Below are 19348 nucleotides of genomic sequence, written 5' to 3'. Positions count from 1 at the left end.
AAAATGTTGCAAATAATAAAGAAAACTAAAATAACATGTAACTCCAAAATCCACAAGTACCAACTGGTAATATTTGACTTTTTTGTGTAAATAAATACTCTGTATGTTACAAAATGGGTGTCATATGTTATAAATAGCTGGTATTGCTTTTTTAACAACATTATTTAGCAGTTATAGAGCTGAACAATCAGAGCTAATTCAGTGATTCCTGTAAGTTATTTCTGCTTCTGTATGCTTTTACAATTATAAATATTGTAGGAACAATTATTGAATATGGACCAACTTGGTTCATAATTCTAACTTTTGCATTAGGAAAGCAGAATACTTTCATAGAGATAAAATTTAGGATAAAGGACATTAACATTTTAAGGCTCTTTATACTTTTTATAAACTTTTACAAAATTTTTTTTTTGTTTATTCATACTCTTAACAGTGTCAAAGGAGAATCTCACCAGGATGGGGAAGTGTTGTCTCTATAAATAATGGAATAGGAGAAAAAAACATAAATCTTAAGTTTTATCTGGACAATGTTTTTTGTTTTTTATTGATGTGTAGGATTCCTTCAAATTACAGGTTTAATTCCTGTGCAACATTTTTTGCAGATATGTGTCCAAGCATACTAACATTTCAATAAACGATTCCAAACAAGTTTACTCAAGAGGTTCTTGGCTCTTCCTGAGTCCAGAAAACTACTTCTAAGAATAGTTCAGTTTCTTTATCTAAAGTAAACCACACTTCATACTTTTCTAATGCTCCATATATAGGATATTTAATTTCCTATACATCATATAGTAGGATTATTCAGTGGTAAAGAATCAGTCAATATCATGTGTAGACTACAATTCCCAGAAGAAACAAAAGATTAGTTAGAGCGGTATCCTCTTTTTCATGCTAAGAAAATCCTTACAGCCACTTGCACAGCTCAAAACTTTCCTGGTCTCCTTTGTAAGGAGAGGTGGCTATATGATGCTTCCTTCCTATTTTGAATATGGATATGATGTCTGGAATGGCAGCAGCTCTTTTGAGACTAAGAGACAACAAACATAAGAAGGCTCAGTAAAAAGACTCAAAGAGTTTTACTGGTGTCATTGGTCAGATAAACCATTGCCACCAACTGCCGACCTCTCTAAACCACTTGTTAGGTAAGAAAAATAAACCCTTCTTCATTTCAATTATTGTCACTCCAGTCCTCTGTTTCTCTGTAGCTTTTTTTAAAAGCAATCCACATTATTACAAGTGATTCTTACTGAGAATTTCACTTGCTTCTTATGACCCTGCAAAACGGTGGAGGTTAAAAAAATCATGGACTTGGAGAAAAGACTTGTGGCTGCCTGATGGGAGGGGGAGGGAGTGGGAGGGATAGGGAGCTTGGGCTTATCAGACACAACTTAGAATAGATTTACAAGGAGAGCCTGCTGAATAGCATTGAGAACTTTGTCTAGATACTCATGTTGCAACAGAACAAAGGGTGGGGAAAAAAAATGTAATTGTAAGGTATACATGTAAGGATAACTTGATCCCCTTGCTGTACAGTGGGGAAATAAAAAAAAAAAAAACTCCCCCACCCTTTGTGTTCCCGCCCAAAAAAACCCAAAAAACAAAAAACAAAAAAACAGCTTAAAAGAACCACTTTCCCCCCATGACTTAGATGAGACTCACATACATACCCCTTGTTTACCTATCCCCAGGCCAGACACAATGCCTCTAAATTCCCTTTGACCACCCCATAAAAGATCAGCTAAACCATTTTCTCCACTGATCGATAGGAACAAAATGCTTAATAACCAAACTGGACGTTTTCCTCTTTCCTCCAGACCCCTAAACTTTGGCCCAGCCTCAGCCTGAGCCAGCATGCAGGCCCTCCTGAGAATAGCCTGGTCTCAGGGTAAAATATTCTCTGTTCTGTTCTCCATTCAGGTCACCTTTTCTCTTCCTTCCCTGCACCTGGCTTGTAGCCTTGCTGCCTCCTCTCTCTAAAAGAAAGACCTTCCTGCTTCACTCCTGAGACACTCATGGACCTTATAGTCAAAGTATTCTCCCTTTTACCATAACCCTAGTCTTTGGCAATAATCCCTTTAAATGAAAATCTTTCCTAAGATTTGCTTTTTATTTGACATTTTTTTTCTCATTGATAATGATTTTTATTTTCACCATTATAGCTAGTGGAAAAGTAGACTGACAAAGTAGTGATGATAAGACTTTTGAACATTTACAAGGAAATATGATTGTGTATAAATTCATTAAGAGAGTACAGAAATATACAAATGTTATTGAAATGTCTTGTCAAGGAAGAGAAATAAGCAATAATGAACACTATTAATGGATATTAAATTGAAGTATATTTAGTTATGCACAGAGATGTCTGAAACTCCACACAATCTATTATAGAAAGTTTCACCTCCTTCGACTAAGTGACTCGGAAAAAATTTATGGACTTGCTGGGACCCTCTATGTTCTTGGCCCTGAGAAAACAAACAGGCACAGGCTTATACTTGACTTTTCAGCTTGGAATGTACTTCCCTGGTGATGTGTCAGCAGTCACTGCAACACCCATGTATTCTGCACTTGAAGTCTTCCAATCACTTCGACCTGCTATAAATTCTTTCAATAATACTAGTATCCGTTTTTCTAAACACTGTGCAGTTGCCAATTTTATATGCAGTATCTCGTGTAACCTCCGCATACCCTGTGATACTAATAGTGACATTGGTGCCATCTTCACTTTGTATGAGGAAATGAAGCTCAGAGGAGCTACATCACTTCCCTGAGTCCTACAGTTAGCATGTGCAACAGCCAGAAAGAGGGTGACACTGGCCCCTTCTTCCCACAGTGTCTCCTAATTTAGCTTTACTCTCCCTGCACATTTGCTCCAAGCCATTGTTCCAAATCACAAGCTATTGATTCCAGTAAAGACGACACAGGATTTTAGAGCTTGAAAAAGCCTTACACCCTTTACACCCTTTATGTAAAAGGTGAGAGTGACCTCCAAGAGTCAGCCAATGACACTGTTGGTGGCAAAGCCTGGATGGGAACCTGTTCTTTCCAGTCCCCAAGCCAGCATTCCTGCCCCAGGCCCCCCAGGATGGACCTCCCACTGAGATGCTCCCCTGCACCCTGGAGCCTGGTGTGTTTGGCCAATAGACCTCCAACAGCCAGAAGAGGTACTTTTTAGAAGCTGCTTCTGAGGACTTCACACAATGACCAGGAAAAAGGCAGGAATGAATATTATCACTTTCAATGAACTAGGGCTGTGCTTGCTGTCTTCCCATAAATTATTCCAGACTCATCTCAAAAACACTGTCACCAGGAAATATAGAGTGGTTGGTACAGCACAGACGTGGAATCACAGCCTGGGTTATGGTCGAAGCTCATCCACCTACTACCTTGCTTTCCTCGGCTGCAAATGGGTCTATTGAGAGTTTCTACCTAAAGGAATGATGATGAGGATTAAATTAGATAATCCACCTAAAGCTCCTACTGTGGTGTCTCTATCTAAGTACTAAACATCTTTTCACAAATAAGGCAGGTATAATAATGACCTCCTTTTTCCAGATTAAAAAACTGAGGATTCTGGAGTTCCCGTCGTGGCTAAGCGGTTAACAAATCCAACTAGGAACAATGAGGTTGCATGTTCAAACCCTGGCCTCGATCAGCGGGTTAAGGATCCGGCATTGCTGTGGCTCTGGCATTGGCCGGCAGCTCCAATTGGACCCCTAGCCTGGGAACCTGCATACGCCATGGGAGCAGCCCTAGAAAAGGCAAAAAGACAAAAAAATAAATAAATAAATAAAAACTGAGGATTTGGAACCATAACGCAATGCTCATTTTGGTGGAACTATTTGACTTCTAGCACCTGCCACTGTGCTTAAAGATTAATACAATATTCCTGTGAAATAAGCATCACATTATCTCCACATGATCAGTGAAGCAGTGGCAGGGGTGTGGAGGTAAGCTTCAGCAATTTGCTATTGCCATCACTAATTTTTGAGAGGTTCTGTTATTCTGGCTAACTTGTCTAAACCTCAAGCTTATATATATCTCAGCAATGGTGATTCAAATGCATTTTTAAAAAACTGCAAATTTTTTTCAAATGCATTTATAGGGTTAAAATATTTAGAGAAACATTATTGCTAATAGTACACTTATTTATGCTAAGCAGAATAAATTCTGTTAGAGATAATGTGTTTACAGACGATAAATGTCAGAATGACATAATGTTTCTATTTGACACTTGCAATTCCCACACAAGAGTAATTCCTGCAGAGGAGTAATCGCCACTGTCTTAGACTCTGCCTCCTGACCCAGAGAAAGGCATCACTCATTCTAATAACTATTATGAATTTTTTAAGTATCTGCATGTACATCATTAACTACAAGACAGCCTTGGTGAATCACATCTCTCTAATCCTGTAAATACACACTGGAGCTTCTTTGCCTCTCACAAAGAGCTCATTTCCATTACTCAGGGACCAGGAAGCCTCCCCAATTTACTACTGAGGAAGCTGTTCCAATGCAAACGTGACTGCAAATGGGCAACAAATTCCTTTCGGAGATAACACAAATATTCTAAAATTAGACTTGGAGAAGAGTTCAAAACTCCCTAAATGTACAAAAAATCATTGAACTGTTCAAATGAACAGATTTTACATTACTTAAATGATATCTCAAGAAAGTTTTTAAAATTAAAAACAAAAGAAGTTATGAAACTCACCCAAGGTCACACAACTAATAAACTTAACTTGAAGTCATTATTTGCAACAGAACGTAGACTTGAAGCCAGTGATAGGACAGCAGAGTTCAAAGTCTATGACACAGCCTGAAATAGTCACTGATCTCTCCAAACATATCATTAGATAAACAATAAGCTTCCATAGTGCACATAGCTATAGACAGGGTGACCTTATAATTTATCATTCCAACCATAACACTTTTGAGTGAAAGGGGTGTTATAAAATGTTTCACCAGGACAAGTGTAAAGCAGGGTATATTGGGACACAGAGTTGCCCTAGGTCAAGACCAAACACCATTTAATTTCCTAGATGCTTCAAAATGTATCCATTGGATTTCTGTGCAAATTTGACAGAACAGGAATTCTATCCAGTTTACAGATAGGGAAGCTGAAATTCAGCGAGGGTCTCAAGTTTATAAATCCTAAAATCCCAGAGCAATTCAGTGTCCAAACTATACTTTAGACCAAGGGTTGCTGAATCTGTCACACTGGCTATTTTTGCACAGTTCACCAGCTAAGAAGTTTTTTTCCACTTTTAAGTGGTTATATAAGTCAATACATAATAACCTCAGATTTGCTTCTTAGCCTGTAAAGCCTAAAATATCTTCTATTTGGCTCTCTATAGGAAAAAAACATATTCATGGTCCCTGTTTTAGACCATTGCCTCCACCATTCTAAAACGTACAACCCAGGAAAGCTGGGTTGACTATGGAGTTGTATAGCAATTACACTTATATCATAAGCCCCCAATTTATAACATTTTATTTTGAATCACATGGGGGTTTAATATGCAAGCTCAGAGTAAAGGTGCCAAACTTGAGTACACCATACAGAATAAATACCACAATAAACTTAAATAAATCATATTCAAACTCAGAAAACCAAAGATAAAAAGAAAATCTTGAAAAAAAGTTGGTGGGAGGAGGTGAGTATTTTACCTGCAGAGGAATGCAGCTGAGAATTAAAGCAGACAGAAACCACTCTGCAAAAAAAGAGTGGCAAAAATATACATATAATGTTTTGAAAGAAATAAGCCATGGACCTAGAACTCTATATCTAATGAAACTTTCCTTCAAAAGTGAAGAAAAAGCAAAAACTTTTTCAGACTAGTAAACACTGAAGGAATTCAGCAGCAGTAGGGCTACTTTGGAAGAAACACTAAAAGAAAATTTTCAGGGAGAAAAATGGTATAGGTCAGGAACTCAAATCTACATAATCTAAAAGTGCCTGTTTTATTGTCTTAAAGCTTTTGGAAGGCATGAATTTTATCTTATTCATCACTATCACTAAGAGTTCCTGAAAGACTGCTTGGATGGGTACATGAACCAATATTCTCACTAGGGTACAATCAACCCAAAGGCAGCCATGGAAAGATGTCTTTCCTAAACTCAATGGCAAGGCAAGCTTTCTTTTGTGTGTCATAACAACACATTACAAGTCTCAGGATAAAATTCAAAGATTCATATTTACATGGATTCTCCCTTTTTTACAAAAATATATTTGCATAGTTTCCATGAAGGGTTATACCAGCAAGTGGTGAGCTTGGGGAGTAACAAAGTAAAAATTCCAGAGCCTTCTGGAATTCTCCTTCTGACCATAGGTGGTGATTTTGTAATTAAAGACAGGTTGGAAGACCAAGCAAGAACCTTCCTCCACATGGCATTGCCCCAGTTCAGGCCCTCGTTCACTCAGTATTGGTATGGTGCTATGTCCACGGATCTAGAATTTCAAATCCTACCAGTCCCCTCTCCTCTCAAGGGTTTCACAAGCCCAGTAAAAATTAAAGTATTGGTTTATTAATTGTCACCTCAAATGATCCTCATGCAGGGACCTGGTGATAGATAGGCTGGGAGCAGAAAATTTGACTTATTCCTGGAGACAGATGTGGCAGGTCCTATTCACCCTTCTCCCTTCATTCATCCAAATCTGTATCTTGGGACAAGCATCCTTTTACTGCTTCATATCATATGTTAATCCTGAGTGAGAAGTGAGGAGATGGAGAGCTGAGGCTCTGACATGTCTATCCACTTGTTCTGGGAATATGGAAAAGCAGAGAGAGAGAGAAAGAAAGAGACCAAGAAAAGAGGGATGACTTCAATCAGAGGCAGGAAGTAAAAGGAGGCTACACATGGGTGCTCAGCTTGCCCAAACACATCATGGCCCTACCCACTAGTATATGTGGCTCCATTAAGTGTCCTGGGTGCAACAGCTGTCCCATCACTCATGCTGGTGCCTACTCCTCCCTAAGCAGAAAGGCAGAAGGGTGGGAGAATGGAGCAGAATAGTCCTGACATGCAGAAATAACGAAGCCCCTGATGCAAACGGAATTATGATCCCAGCTGGGGAATGGGAATGGAAGCTTTTCATCTACTGAGGTAAATCTGTTCCCGTGGCAGTTAAATCTCTTCTTCCCTCTGAAAGGGCAAACTTTCTCTCAACCAAGCCTGGCTAACCACAGAGTTTCCCCAGTAATACCAGGCTCTCAGTATTTTAGTAGGTCAACAGCATAGGAAAGAACAGACCCTGGGAAAGTACTGTCTGCTCCTCACCGAACTCATTGATTAGCAGGACAAAGGCACAGTGTGGACAGCCTGTTCCCACAGTGCCAGGCACTTTGTTTAAAAACATACTAGGTCAAGCTATCAGCCAGATCTTTTCAGTCCAACAATTTCTTGGTCCAAATCAGTGATGTGAGCCTCTGTAGGCCAGCTTCACATCACCTATTTTCAAGTCACAGTGTCTACTGGCATGGTAACCAGCCTAAATCGCCCAAGAAACCTGACTGCAGATTACTGGGAAAGCTTTTGTAAGTGACTCACTGCCAGGAAAACTTCTCAGCACTGTTCAGGGAGCCACATTCGCTCCCAAGCAGCCACTAATTTAAAAATCAAGGAGAGAGAGTCTTAAAGTGGACATTGCTTTTGTCTCATGGTATTCTTTTTCTCTCGTTCTTACATTCAGTTCCCACTGCCTCTCATCTCTAGGGCCCTCTACTGTCTCTCCATGTCAGCACCCCATTGAGCACCAAGATTCTCACACATCCTACATCAGTGGTTCTCAGAGCGCGGGCCCTGGACCAGAAGCTTCAGCACCACTTGGCAATTGGTTAAAAATAAAATGCAGGAGTGACCCAGTGGCCTAGCACTTAAGGATCTAGCATCACTTCTGTGGCTCAGGTCATTGCTATAGAGCAAATTGGATCCCTGGCCCCACACTTTCCACATGCCACAGGCATGGCCAAAAAAAAAAAAAAAAAAAAAAAAGAAAAATGTGAAAGAAAAAAGGAAGGAAGGGAGGGCGGGAGGGAGGAAGGAAGGAAGGAAGGAAGGAAGGGGAAGGGAAAAGAAAGGAAAGGGAGATGGAAAAATAAGTAGAGAATATAACACCTACTCTCAGGCCCCACTGAGACCCACTGGATCTGAAATGGAGTGGGGTCTTGATTGTGAATTTCAACAGGCCCTGCAGGTGAGTCTAGTACATGGACAAGATCAAGGATTACCCTGCCATATATCACTTCATTCAATGTTTGTGAGAAGCCAACAATCCTGAAAAGTAACTGTTACACCTGTTTTGCAAGTGAAGCTGATATTTGATTTTCAAATAGAATAGTAACTGCTGATAAGACCTGGCTTGTAAGTGAGATTTGGCTCCTGGTCACTCCCCAACCCTAGCTTCACCCCCGTCCTGTGTCCTTCTGGCTCTTCCTGGAAAAAGAGGCAAACTCAGCTTGGCTCAGGGACTAAGTACTCAGTGTTCCCTCTACTGCAAAAATTTAAAACACGGCATGCTCATTAAAATCTCCTGGAAAGCTGTAACATTAAAAGACAAAAAGAAATGACCATGAAATATTTTATTGTGAAGCATTTCAAACATACACAAAAGTAGAGAGGACAGAAAAATGAACCTCTGTGTGATAGGGGAGCTTTTCAAAATGACCACCCAAGCCCCACCCCAGCTCAATTCAATCTGGGACTCTAGGGTAGGGCTTGATGATGTCCTTAGAGCTCCCCAAATGAATCTAATGTACTTGAGCTTTAAGAAACACTCTCTGGTCCATTTCTTCTCCAGATATTTGCCCAACAGAATCTCTCATTTCACTTGTAGCTCCATTTAAATGTTACCTCAGGGCAAAGGGACTTTCCAGATTCCTGCTAACTAAAATGCATCACATCAACCTTGGATATCCCCCTGCCTTGCCATGTCTATATCCCTTTATCCCATTTTGCTTTCTTTGCAGCATTTTTCAGCTGCCGTTTCATTATATACTATAGCCTTATTCCCATCAGTGAATACAGTACATTGATCAAGAAGCTCATTCGTTGAAGCAGAAGCTCCAACTTCCTGTTGTCTGCTTATGTCCAGTGCCTGCCAGGGCAGTACTACATGGGAGGCATTTGATGAATATCTACTGAATGAACAAATGAATAATAGTGGGGCAAAACAGAGATTTTAACCAAGATCATCTGTCCCCCAAACCTATGCTCTCCCATGCTACCACATAAGATAATACATGGCAGCTCTGCTCCAGTTTTGCTTTGCTTACAGAAAGAGAACATAGTTCTGAATTGAAGCAAGCTGTATATCTGGTACTGAGTTTATCAAAGTAGACTGGTCCATGTCTAGTTACTAGTTATGAGATCTTGTGTGGTTTACTTAACAACTCTGGGTCTTAACTGCCATCTATAAAACAGGAAAATAAGCCCATCCCTGACTATCTTCCAGATTTGTTGAGAGGGGATAAATGAAATTTTGTATATTACAGCACCTTGTAAAAACAAGTTATTAGCATTACCACATGGAGAGGGGTAAAAAAGAAGGTGAGAAGAAGGAAACAGAATAGGCAAAGAAAGTAGAAATAAAGCAAAAGGAAAAAAAAAATGGCTGTATTGGACAGAATGGTTTTGAAAAGGTTTTCTAAGTCTAAAATCTGTGATTTAATAGAAAAAAAAAGAAAACGAAGTATCACAATATTGTATATCACAAGTAGCCATTTAGCAAAGAATAAGATTCAGAATTTGTGTCTACTTAGAAGAAGCCATAATATTTTAAATTTAAAAATATTTGTTACATTGTAAACTGTTTCAAGTGTCTCTACACTTCTTTCAGTATTTTCAAAACATCCAAGAGTAACTTTGTTATAGCATCATTAAGATCATGATCGGAGTTCCTGTCATGGCACCGTGGTTAACAAATTCGACTAGGAACTGTGGGGTTGCAGGTTCGATCCCTGCCCTTGCTCAGCGGGTTAAGGATCCAGCATTGCCACGAGCTGTGGTATAGGTTGCAGACACGGCTCGGATCCTGTGTTGCTGTGGCTCTGGCATAGGCCGGTGGTTATAGCTCTGATTCAATCCCTAGCCTGGGAACCTCCATGTGCCACGGGAGCGGCCCAAGAAATGGCAAAAAGACAAAAAAATAAATAAATAAATAAATAAATAGATAAATAAATAAAAAATTCATGATCTAAGGCTCACTGTGGCTTCTTGGCCAATCACTGTTGGCTATATATGATCCAGAAGACTGGTAGCAGGTTATTCCCTAGAGAATACCCAGCCTAGTTGAACTGCATAAAATCCACTGTGAAATCTGAGAAGGAGGACTGTACAATTCACCCTATCCTATAAATTGCAAATGGTATATTCCTGATGAAGCAGCTAATATGATTTGTATACAAACCATGATGGACTGTCTTTATCATGATCAGGACATTCATCCACTGCATATGCTCCTTACCCAGTTATGGTTAAAACGTTGATGAAGAGGGTCACTTCAGCAGGGGTACCACATGCAACCTTACTGCTACAAAAATCTACTGCACAATCTAAGAAGCCTTATTGGATTACCTGTCTCAGCTTCCCCTTATGAGTCTTACAGATGCAAGAAAATAAGAATAATTAAAAAGAAAATGGAGAGAAGCAGGGAGAATCAAGGGACTCATTCTAGCAGAGTGGAAATCTTTAGATGGTTATTAAGAAATAAGATGAATGAAGTGGCTATTGATGGGGCTGAAGTAAAGGTCTTAACGCAGCATTATCAAAAGCTGGGTGGCTCAACAATAAAGGGTCTGAAACAAATCCATTCCAAGTACCCAGAAGGCAAATTTGGCCAAGAAGAACTTGACCTGGAATTGCCTGGGCAATAGTCAGGAATGTTAATCAAGTTGAACATGACAAAAGAAACAGGTTCTTATGGTCTGACCTCTAGTCAGGGACTGCAGGACCCAAGTCCATATGCGCATCCATAAGTAAAGTGGGTGACAGAAGAAGAAGAAGCACATAATGGCAGCAACATGCATGACGGATGAAATAATACTGGACCACAAAACAGAAAAGGGCAAAGGGCTTTAGGGCAGGTAGGTACAAGTCTAGGCAGAGTGTGGGACAAGGTGAATTCACATTTGATGGGGAGCAGTATTCAGAAGATAAAACTTACTAACGGGAGATTAGAGGAAATTCCTTTAGAAGAGGAAAGTCAAGGATGGGGGTCAACCTGGAAAGAAAATGAGGCTCAAATGAAATGGGTCAGGCAGAAAATAATGCTGGATATGCTAGAACCCACTAAGGGTTCTAGGAAAAGGCTTGTACCTGTCCCAGTAGGACCTCCACACATTTAATACAGTTGGGGCAGGAGCCTTCCATCCTAGCTGCTGAGGCTCAAGGGCAACACCTGGGAATTGTATGGCCTCCAAAGTTACGGAAGTTTTCTGGAAAGACTTGTAACATATCAATGTAACATGACTGCCCTCATGCCCAGAACATAGAGAAATAAGACATACCTTACAATTTGGTTGGTAGGGATAGGAACTATTCTAAACACCACTCCCATCATCCTCAAAGGAGGGGGCTGGGTCCTGGCACAGGACAACACACAACTGAAACAATACACAAGACAAAGCTAGTCATTCTGTCTCAGCTCACGCAGTGGATGTTGTGAGATAAAAGGCATAGAAACCAAAGAGCACAAGCCCATGGGGTGAGGTGGGGAAAGTAGCTGGGGTTGACTGGAGGACAGAAGGTGTGTGGATGAGTCATGGGGGATAAAGCTGGACCAGTGTAGCTCTACATGCGTACTCCACCTGCAGCACTTGCCCTCTTTCAGAGTCAGTGCAGGAGCATATTTACAGCACAGGTCTGGAGCGAGACAGCCACATTCCAATCCAAGTTTGAGTCTCCAGCAATCAAGTTTTCCACAACTTCATTTCCATATAGGCAAAAAAGTGACAATCTTAGTACGTTACATTAGGGCTGATGTGAGAATTGAGTACATCAATGCCTGCAAAGCATGTAAACAATGCCTGAAACCTAACAGAGCATACAATACATTATCTACTATAGTAGTTATTATTATTAATAATTCTGCAATCAACAGGCCACTGGAAGAGAACTGATAGGATCACAGCCCCTCTCTCTCTGCTGCTTGATTGGACTGTGTTTGTAAGATGGAAGGGATTAGGGAAGTAGACGGCCAAGAAGCTAGTTAAGAGGTCACAGCAATTGTAGGTGAGAGGTGTCACCCAAAGTGGCAAAGGTAAAGAAAAGAAAAGGATGGGAAACAAGTTCAGACACATCTGAGCAGAGAACTGACAACACTTGGCAAATGTCTGGGCATGGCTGGTGCAGAAAATGGAATGGTCAGAAGATACAAGGATGTGGTCTGAAAACATGTCCATTTTTGCATCAAGGTAACTGTTGGAAGGACATTTGGAAATTAATTCTACCTGCTGTACATTATAAGCTTCCTGCTCGTCCGCTTATACACAGCGGCCTTGGTGCTCACAGACATTCAGAGCTCCTCCCTTCTCCAACACTTCAGCACTCTGGTCCCCTGCCAGAAAACCTTGACTTCACTCACTCTGCCCAAAGTTGACTTTTATCCCACTTGCCAAGCAGCTCCTAGCACACAGAGCATCTGGTGACTGGCCATCATTCCTCTTGTCTAGCTACTTGGCTCCAAAGGCCTCCAAGCAGGCCCCCAACACCATTCCTCCTACGCTTTTAGTTAATCTTTCTTCCAGAAGCTTCAGACTAAAGTTAGGAAGGGCCGTTTACAAGGGAGGGGGCAGCAGCCAAATGAAGCAAGTTATTAAAATGACTAGAGCTGACAGTAGATCCCTTCTCAGCAACGCACCTCCCTCCACACATGTAGCCGTGCACACCCACTCTCTGAAAAGTCCAGTCTCTTTTCTACCTGTATTCAGTCCTAAAATATACCCAGCCACACACACCACCAGCATCAACCCAGCTCATGGACTCCACATCCTCTGCAGATAAATGCATGAAGCTAAAAATCAGCTCATCCGCTTTTTTACTCTGTTATTAACTTCTAACAAACCACTTGCCCTGTCTGGCCTCAGACCTGAGACTAAATTCAGATGACCTCCTCAATCACCGCGACTGGGACCGCAGGGGACAAAGTCAGCAGGAGGCACCCCGAGGCTAGCTCCTCCCAACTTCAGAAGACCTTCGGACTGCTGGCTGCAGCCCCTCACTCCCCGCGGACAGTGGGCCCCATGTGCTGGTGCCCCTTAGTCCTCCAGCGGGCTGACAGCTACCTGATCCAGCTGCCGGTAGATGCTGATGCCCAACGTCTCCACCAGCAGCTCCCATTTGGCCCCGGAAAGTGAAGGGTGCTGGAGCTCAGCGCAGGCCTCCCGGAACTGCTCCTCGGAGAAGCAGCCAGCCCCAGGGTCCATTCTTCCGCAGCAGCTGCCCCTCAGCCTGCAGGAAAGGCTGGGGACAGGCTAGGTTCGTGTTCGGGGGCGGGGCGAGAGGGTGACCCAGCCTGATTGGCAGGGAACTGAAAAGTGACTGGAGAAAGGCGGGATTTGGGAGGAGGAACCTAAAAGGAGGCGGGGCCGGTGAGAAGCCTGGCTTGGAAAATTGCACAGGGCTAAGCAAGACTTGGGGGAGGAAGGAAAAGAAGTAAAACTAGAGAAACGATGGACTTGCTCTGGGGAACGATGAAAACGCCAGGAAGTGGAGAGGCTTAGACGAAAGGGAAAAGGAAGACACTAATGTCATCTCAGAAATATCTCCTCCCCAACCCGACACACTCCAATGCTGCTTGGGTATCTCTCCTTTAACTTCTCTGAAGGAAAATCTTTTCCTTTCAGAAAAACAGTTTGGTAGAAGTGGGAGGTGAGATGGATAGAGCAGAAATACTTGAAAACCTCAGGGATCAGATACAAGAAAAATATTCTATTTTTTTGTTATGCACTTTAAAACATTTTTTCTGAGAAGGGATCCATGAGATTCCCCAGAAGGCCAAAGTCCATGACACCAAAAAAAAAAAAAAAAAAAAAAAAAAAAAAGGATTAAAGGGAGTTCCTTTTGTGGCTCAGCAGTAAAGAGTTAACGGGTCTGGCGTTGCCATAAGCTGTGGTGTAGTATGTGGGGAACTGTTCCTCTAGCCTGGGAACTTCCATATGCCTCGAGTGAAGCCCTAAAAAGAAAAAAAAAAAAAAAAAAAAAAAACTTCCCAAAAAAGAATTAAAAAATCGAATCCATAGTGGTACATTGGCACCTGGAGGGTGGAAGATGATCTAAGAGGTATCATGATGTCCATCCAGTATTTCTGCAGCTTGCATAATTTAGATCTTTTGCAACCCAAAGACCTTTCTTTGTGTGTTATCTCTGTTACCTTTGGTATCACTGTTTCTTAGCACCAGACTGTACTTTGGTTTAAATAAAGGAAACAGTCCGTTTGACACCACCCGGGTGCCAGCAAACTCTGGGAACCCATGTTTCCTAATCTGTAAAATGGGGTAAGATTTGTGTAAGTAGTTACAATTGACCACATAAAGTAAACATAGAACATGTTTCCACAGTGCCTATCAAAGTAAATGTTTATAAAAGTTTCCACTTGTTTTGCATTATTGTATTGTAATGTTTCTCCTTCTGTACTTGAAAGACTTGAAGTTGATGGAAAACTCTACATTTATGCCAGTTTCCAAGAAGAAAACTAAAGTCAGACTTGGCAGCACAGGTAAGTTTCTGCTTTATTCAGTTTAAAGCTGCTTCTGTTTTGTTTTATGAGGATGGGAGGAGGGATGTGACATTTCCCTATACAAAATGCACAAGAGATTAGAGACTACTGTTTTTATAAATCCTTTTAGTTCTCACTTTTTTTTTTTTTTTTTTTTTTTTGTCTTTTGTCTTTTTTGTTGTTGTTGTTGTTGTTGCTATTTCTTGGGCCGCTCCTGCGGCATATGGAGGTTCCCAGGCTAGGGGTCGAATCGGAGCTGTAGCCACCGGCCTACGCCAGAGCCACAGCAACGCGGGATCCGAGCCGCGTCTGCAACCTACACCACAGCTCACGGCAACGCCGGATCCTTAACCCACTGAGCAAGGGCAGGGACCGAACCCGCAACCTCATGGTTCCTAGTCGGATTCGTTAACCACTGCGCCACGACGGGAACTCCTCTCACTTCTTTATAAAAGTATATTTAAACTAAGAATTCAATCAGTTAAAAAAAAAAGGAATTTCATCAAAAACCATTGGCTATGAAGTATTTTCAAATATTGTCAAGGAATCCCATTTTAAAGGTGTTTTGATGAAGCTGCATCCTTGATACTATATGACAACAGATTATTGAGGACAAACATGAGAGCATAAACAGCATTGTGCAAGATATAAGACATAAGGCAGGAAATTTAAATTGTATTTACATGTTTAAAAGTGTGTTTATGTACTAAACTCAGAAGGTAAATATATACATATATTTACATATATAATAAATATACATAAATACTTATATATATATTTAGGTATGTTCAGATTTACAACCATGTTTATTGTATTAAAGCTAATGATGGGAAGAATCAATATTAGGAAATAATTATTTTGTGGCAAAGGTCTAGAAAAGGGTTGGAAAGGGATCTAGAAAGATGTGTTCTCCTCCAGGACTTGTCTATTATAATAGGCCACCCTGTTTCTTTTGTGAAAAATACTGTCAAGAGGAATTTCCAGCAACATGGCATGTGGTGAAGAGGGGAATAGTGTATTTGGGTCTTCCCAAAATCCCAACAAACAAAAGCTCTAAGGGCAGGGGTTAGGGTTCTAATACTAAACATGGACTAAAGACATGATACTGGGCCCTAGCTGGTGGGAAGCTGGATCAGGGACTCCCTCAAGAATCCTTGATCCTCTAAGAGATGCCACTTCCATTTCAAGGAAACAAGACAATACCCCGCCTGGAGAACATGGAGCCCTCAAGGAAGCTCATGCTTTTCTGGAAGACTTAGGTAGAAAGAAGCAAAAAGTTAACTGGAAGAAACTAATCCCAAGCCTGTGCCAGAAATGGAATTTAAATTGATATTACCTGCATTGTGTGGGAGCTGCAAGGAAACAAATTAACACAAAGACTGATTCAGTATTATTGGAACCCCTGGGAACCTACCAGAATAAAAACAAACCGTGACACTTTCACAACTAGGACACAGGAATTACTCAAGATAAAATAACACCCACAGAAGGTCCCTGGACACAAAGTGAGTTACAAAGACCTGAGGAAACAACTCACCATTTGAGAGAGTTAGCTGATATACAAACAGGACTGTTAGAACTGAAGAACCATAGTAACAGACCAAAATGAGAGTAATTATTCAATATGTTCTTTGTGATCATTTAAAAGGTAAAAGAAATTCTAGAAATGGAACACTAAGAAGAAGATAAATGAACTTGAAAAAGAAGAAAGAAAACCAAATCATCTACAAATGAAAATAAGAAACTTAAAATAGGAGATAAAATAGTTGTCCTGCCACAGTTCAGGAGAGGAATAAAAAGGTGGCTTTGAGGAAAGTCCCCAGAAAGCAACATAGAGATATAAAGAAGTGGAAAACATGAAAGCTGAATTGAGACATAAATGATACATTGAAAAATTAAAACATTTCTGAGTGGAGTTCCACAAGAAGAGGACAGAGAGTTTAAGGAGGTGAGGTGGATGGATGAGGGGGAAATAGATAAATGAACATATGGAAACAAAGTGGAACTAAAACTCTAAATAACACAAAACAAAACAGGGATGGCCAAGGTCAGAGTTTTGTTTGGAAAGTGGATAAGAACTATTGATTAATTTAGTCTCTCATACATTTTAAATTTTAATGGAAGGAATTCTCAAAACTCAGTAATAGGAGTTCCCTTTGTGGCGCAGTGGTTAACAAATCCGACTGGGAGCCATGAGGTTGCGGGTTTGATCCCTGGCCTTTCTCAGTGGGTTAAAGATCCAGCGTTGCTGTGAGCTGTGGTGTAGGTTTGCAGACGTGCCTCGGATCCTGCATTGCTGTGGCCCTGGTGTAGGCCAGTGGCTACAGCTCTGATTAGACACCTAGCCTGGGAACCTACATATGCCGCAGAAGCGACCCTAGAAAAGGCAAAAAAAAAAAAAAAAAAAAAAAACAACTCAGTAATAAGAAAACAAACAATCCAATAATAATGAGCAAAAGATTTAAACAGGTATTTCATCAAAGAATATATACTGATGGCAAATAAGAACATAGAAAGATACACAATCACTAGGGTAATGTAAGTTAAAATTGTGATGAGATGTGAATATACACCTATTAGATAGACAACATCAAAAGGATTGACCAAAGTAAGTGTTGGCAAGGATGTGAAAGAAATAGAATTCTCATGCATTGCTGCTGGGAATGGAAATGGTACAAACACTTTGGAAAACTGACAATTTTTAAAAAAGTTAAAACCATTCCATTCCCACCAACCATTCCATTCCTAGGGATTTATACAAGAGGAAAAAATAACATTGTTCATATATATACACAAATGTTCATAGCATCTTAATTTGTATTAGCCAAAAACTGGAAACAACCAAATGTCCTTCAATGGATGAATGGATAAAACAAATTGTGAACTATCCATCAATGAAGTTCTACCCAGCAATCAACTTTTTTTTTTTTTTTTTTTGTCTTTTTTGTTGTTGTTGTTGCTATTTCTTGGGCCGCTCCCGAGGCATATGGAGGTTCCCAGGCTAGGGGTTGAATCGGAGCTGTAGCCACCAGCCTACGCCAGAGCCACAGCAACGCGGGATCCGAGCCACGTCTGCAACCTACACCACAGCTCAAGGCAACGCCGGATCGTTAACCGACTGAGCAAGGGCAGGGACCGAACCCGCAACCTCATGGTTCCTAGTCGGATTCGTTAACCACTGCGCCACGATGGGAACTCCAGCAGTCAACTTTTAAACAGTTAGCATATGTGTATATGAATGTGTGTGCATATTTAATACATACAATTTTGCATAAGTCATCAATTTAGGAGTGAAGTTGTATGATACCAGCAATTTACATTCTAATTGTTCGGTTAAAAAAAAGTGTAACATACATAGAAATGCAAAAGAGACAAAATATAAACAACTGATATATTTAGGAAAGGGTAGTAATATTTTCTATTTTATTCCTTCAAATTTTATGCATGTTTGAAATTATTTAAAACATAAACTTTTAGAAAATACAGCTGCATGTGTTTATATGAAACATAAGTAAAATATATACAGAAAATATAGAAGTAAATGTATGGAAAACATACACAAATAAGCCCTAAATCAACAAAAACAAAAAACTGATGTGTCTAAAAATATCAGACAAAATAGACTTTAAGGAAAGAAAAAAATAGTAGAAAGAAGTTTGTGAGTTAAAGGACACAAGTCTTCAGGAATTCTGAATGCTTAAATCTAAATTTACATTCATTTCAAAATATAAGCTCAAATACATAAGACAAAAAAAAATGTCACCAGTACAGTTTTCCCTCATTATCTGGGGGGATTGGTTCCAGGACCCCAGAGGATACCAAAATACACATATCCCTTATATGAAATGATGTAATACTTGCATATAACTTATACACATCCACCCATATGCTTAAAATCATCTCTAGATTGCTTATGATACCTTATACAATGTAAACGCTGTGTAGAGTTGTCTATACATAGCCAATTCAAGTTTTGCTTTTTGGAAATTTCTGAAATTTATTTTTTATATTTTCAACTTGTGGTTGGTTGAAATCAAGGATGCAGAATCTATGGATATAAGGGGTTCACTGAACAAGGAGAAATCAGCAAATTCACAGACACAGTGGAACATGTTAAGTCTCTTTTCTAGGAAATGGATTGATCAAGTAGACAAAAAAATAGTAAAATTATGAAAGACTTGAGTGTATAAGTCATATTCTTGATATATAAAGGACATGTATAGAGCCCTGTATCAAATAAATAGAACATACACACGACTTGCAAGCTCTCATAAAACATTCATTAAAATTGATTCCATAAGACACAAAGGATGTTTTCAACCAACAGGAAATAATCTATGTCATTCTCTGATGACAACAAAAAGCCAAAGGAAAAGAAGAAAAAGAAAACAAAAACAGCCAATCGCTACCCCCATATATTTGCAAATGAAAAAAAAAAAAAAGCAAAACAAGTAAAACAAATACATACTTATTCTTGGAACTTAGCCAGCAATTAACTCCTTGAATGATATACTTGATGAAAGGAAAAAACCTCTAGCCAAGATTATTTTATCAGCAAGGCTCTCATTCAGATTTGAAGGAGAAATCAAAAGCTTTACAGATAAGCAAAAGCTAAGAGAATTCAGCAACACTAAA

The 19348-nt window shown here is 40.1% G+C and overlaps 1 protein-coding gene and 1 long non-coding RNA gene across 6 annotated transcripts in view; one reads left to right on the top strand and one right to left on the bottom strand.

The window, feature by feature from the left end:
• PCTP (phosphatidylcholine transfer protein) overlaps positions 1–13471 on the bottom strand; it is a 46137-nt gene extending 32666 nt beyond the window's left edge. For 4 of the 5 annotated variants that reach the window (XR_002337189.1, XR_002337190.1, XM_021067255.1 and 1 more), the window contains exon 1: positions 13281–13471. Coding sequence is in view for 3 of the 5 variants with exons in the window: in XM_021067255.1 (XP_020922914.1) it covers positions 13281–13421 (141 nt within the window). In the remaining 2 variants the exon portion in view is untranslated. The remainder of the gene's footprint in view (positions 1–13280) is intronic. The other variant, XM_021067254.1, reaches the window with a different exon arrangement.
• LOC102166553 lies at positions 13550–16877 on the top strand. Its single transcript, XR_306512.3, has 3 exons — positions 13550–13796; positions 14639–14713; positions 15902–16877. It is a non-coding gene; the product is annotated as an uncharacterized LOC102166553 (long non-coding RNA).

The sequence above is a fragment of the Sus scrofa genome, chromosome 12 (assembly GCF_000003025.6).
Source record: "Sus scrofa isolate TJ Tabasco breed Duroc chromosome 12, Sscrofa11.1, whole genome shotgun sequence".
In the NCBI taxonomy this organism is placed as follows: domain Eukaryota; kingdom Metazoa; phylum Chordata; class Mammalia; order Artiodactyla; family Suidae; genus Sus; species Sus scrofa.
The sequence above is the reverse complement of the archived record's forward strand: the minus strand, read 5'-3'. Positions and strand labels throughout refer to the sequence as shown.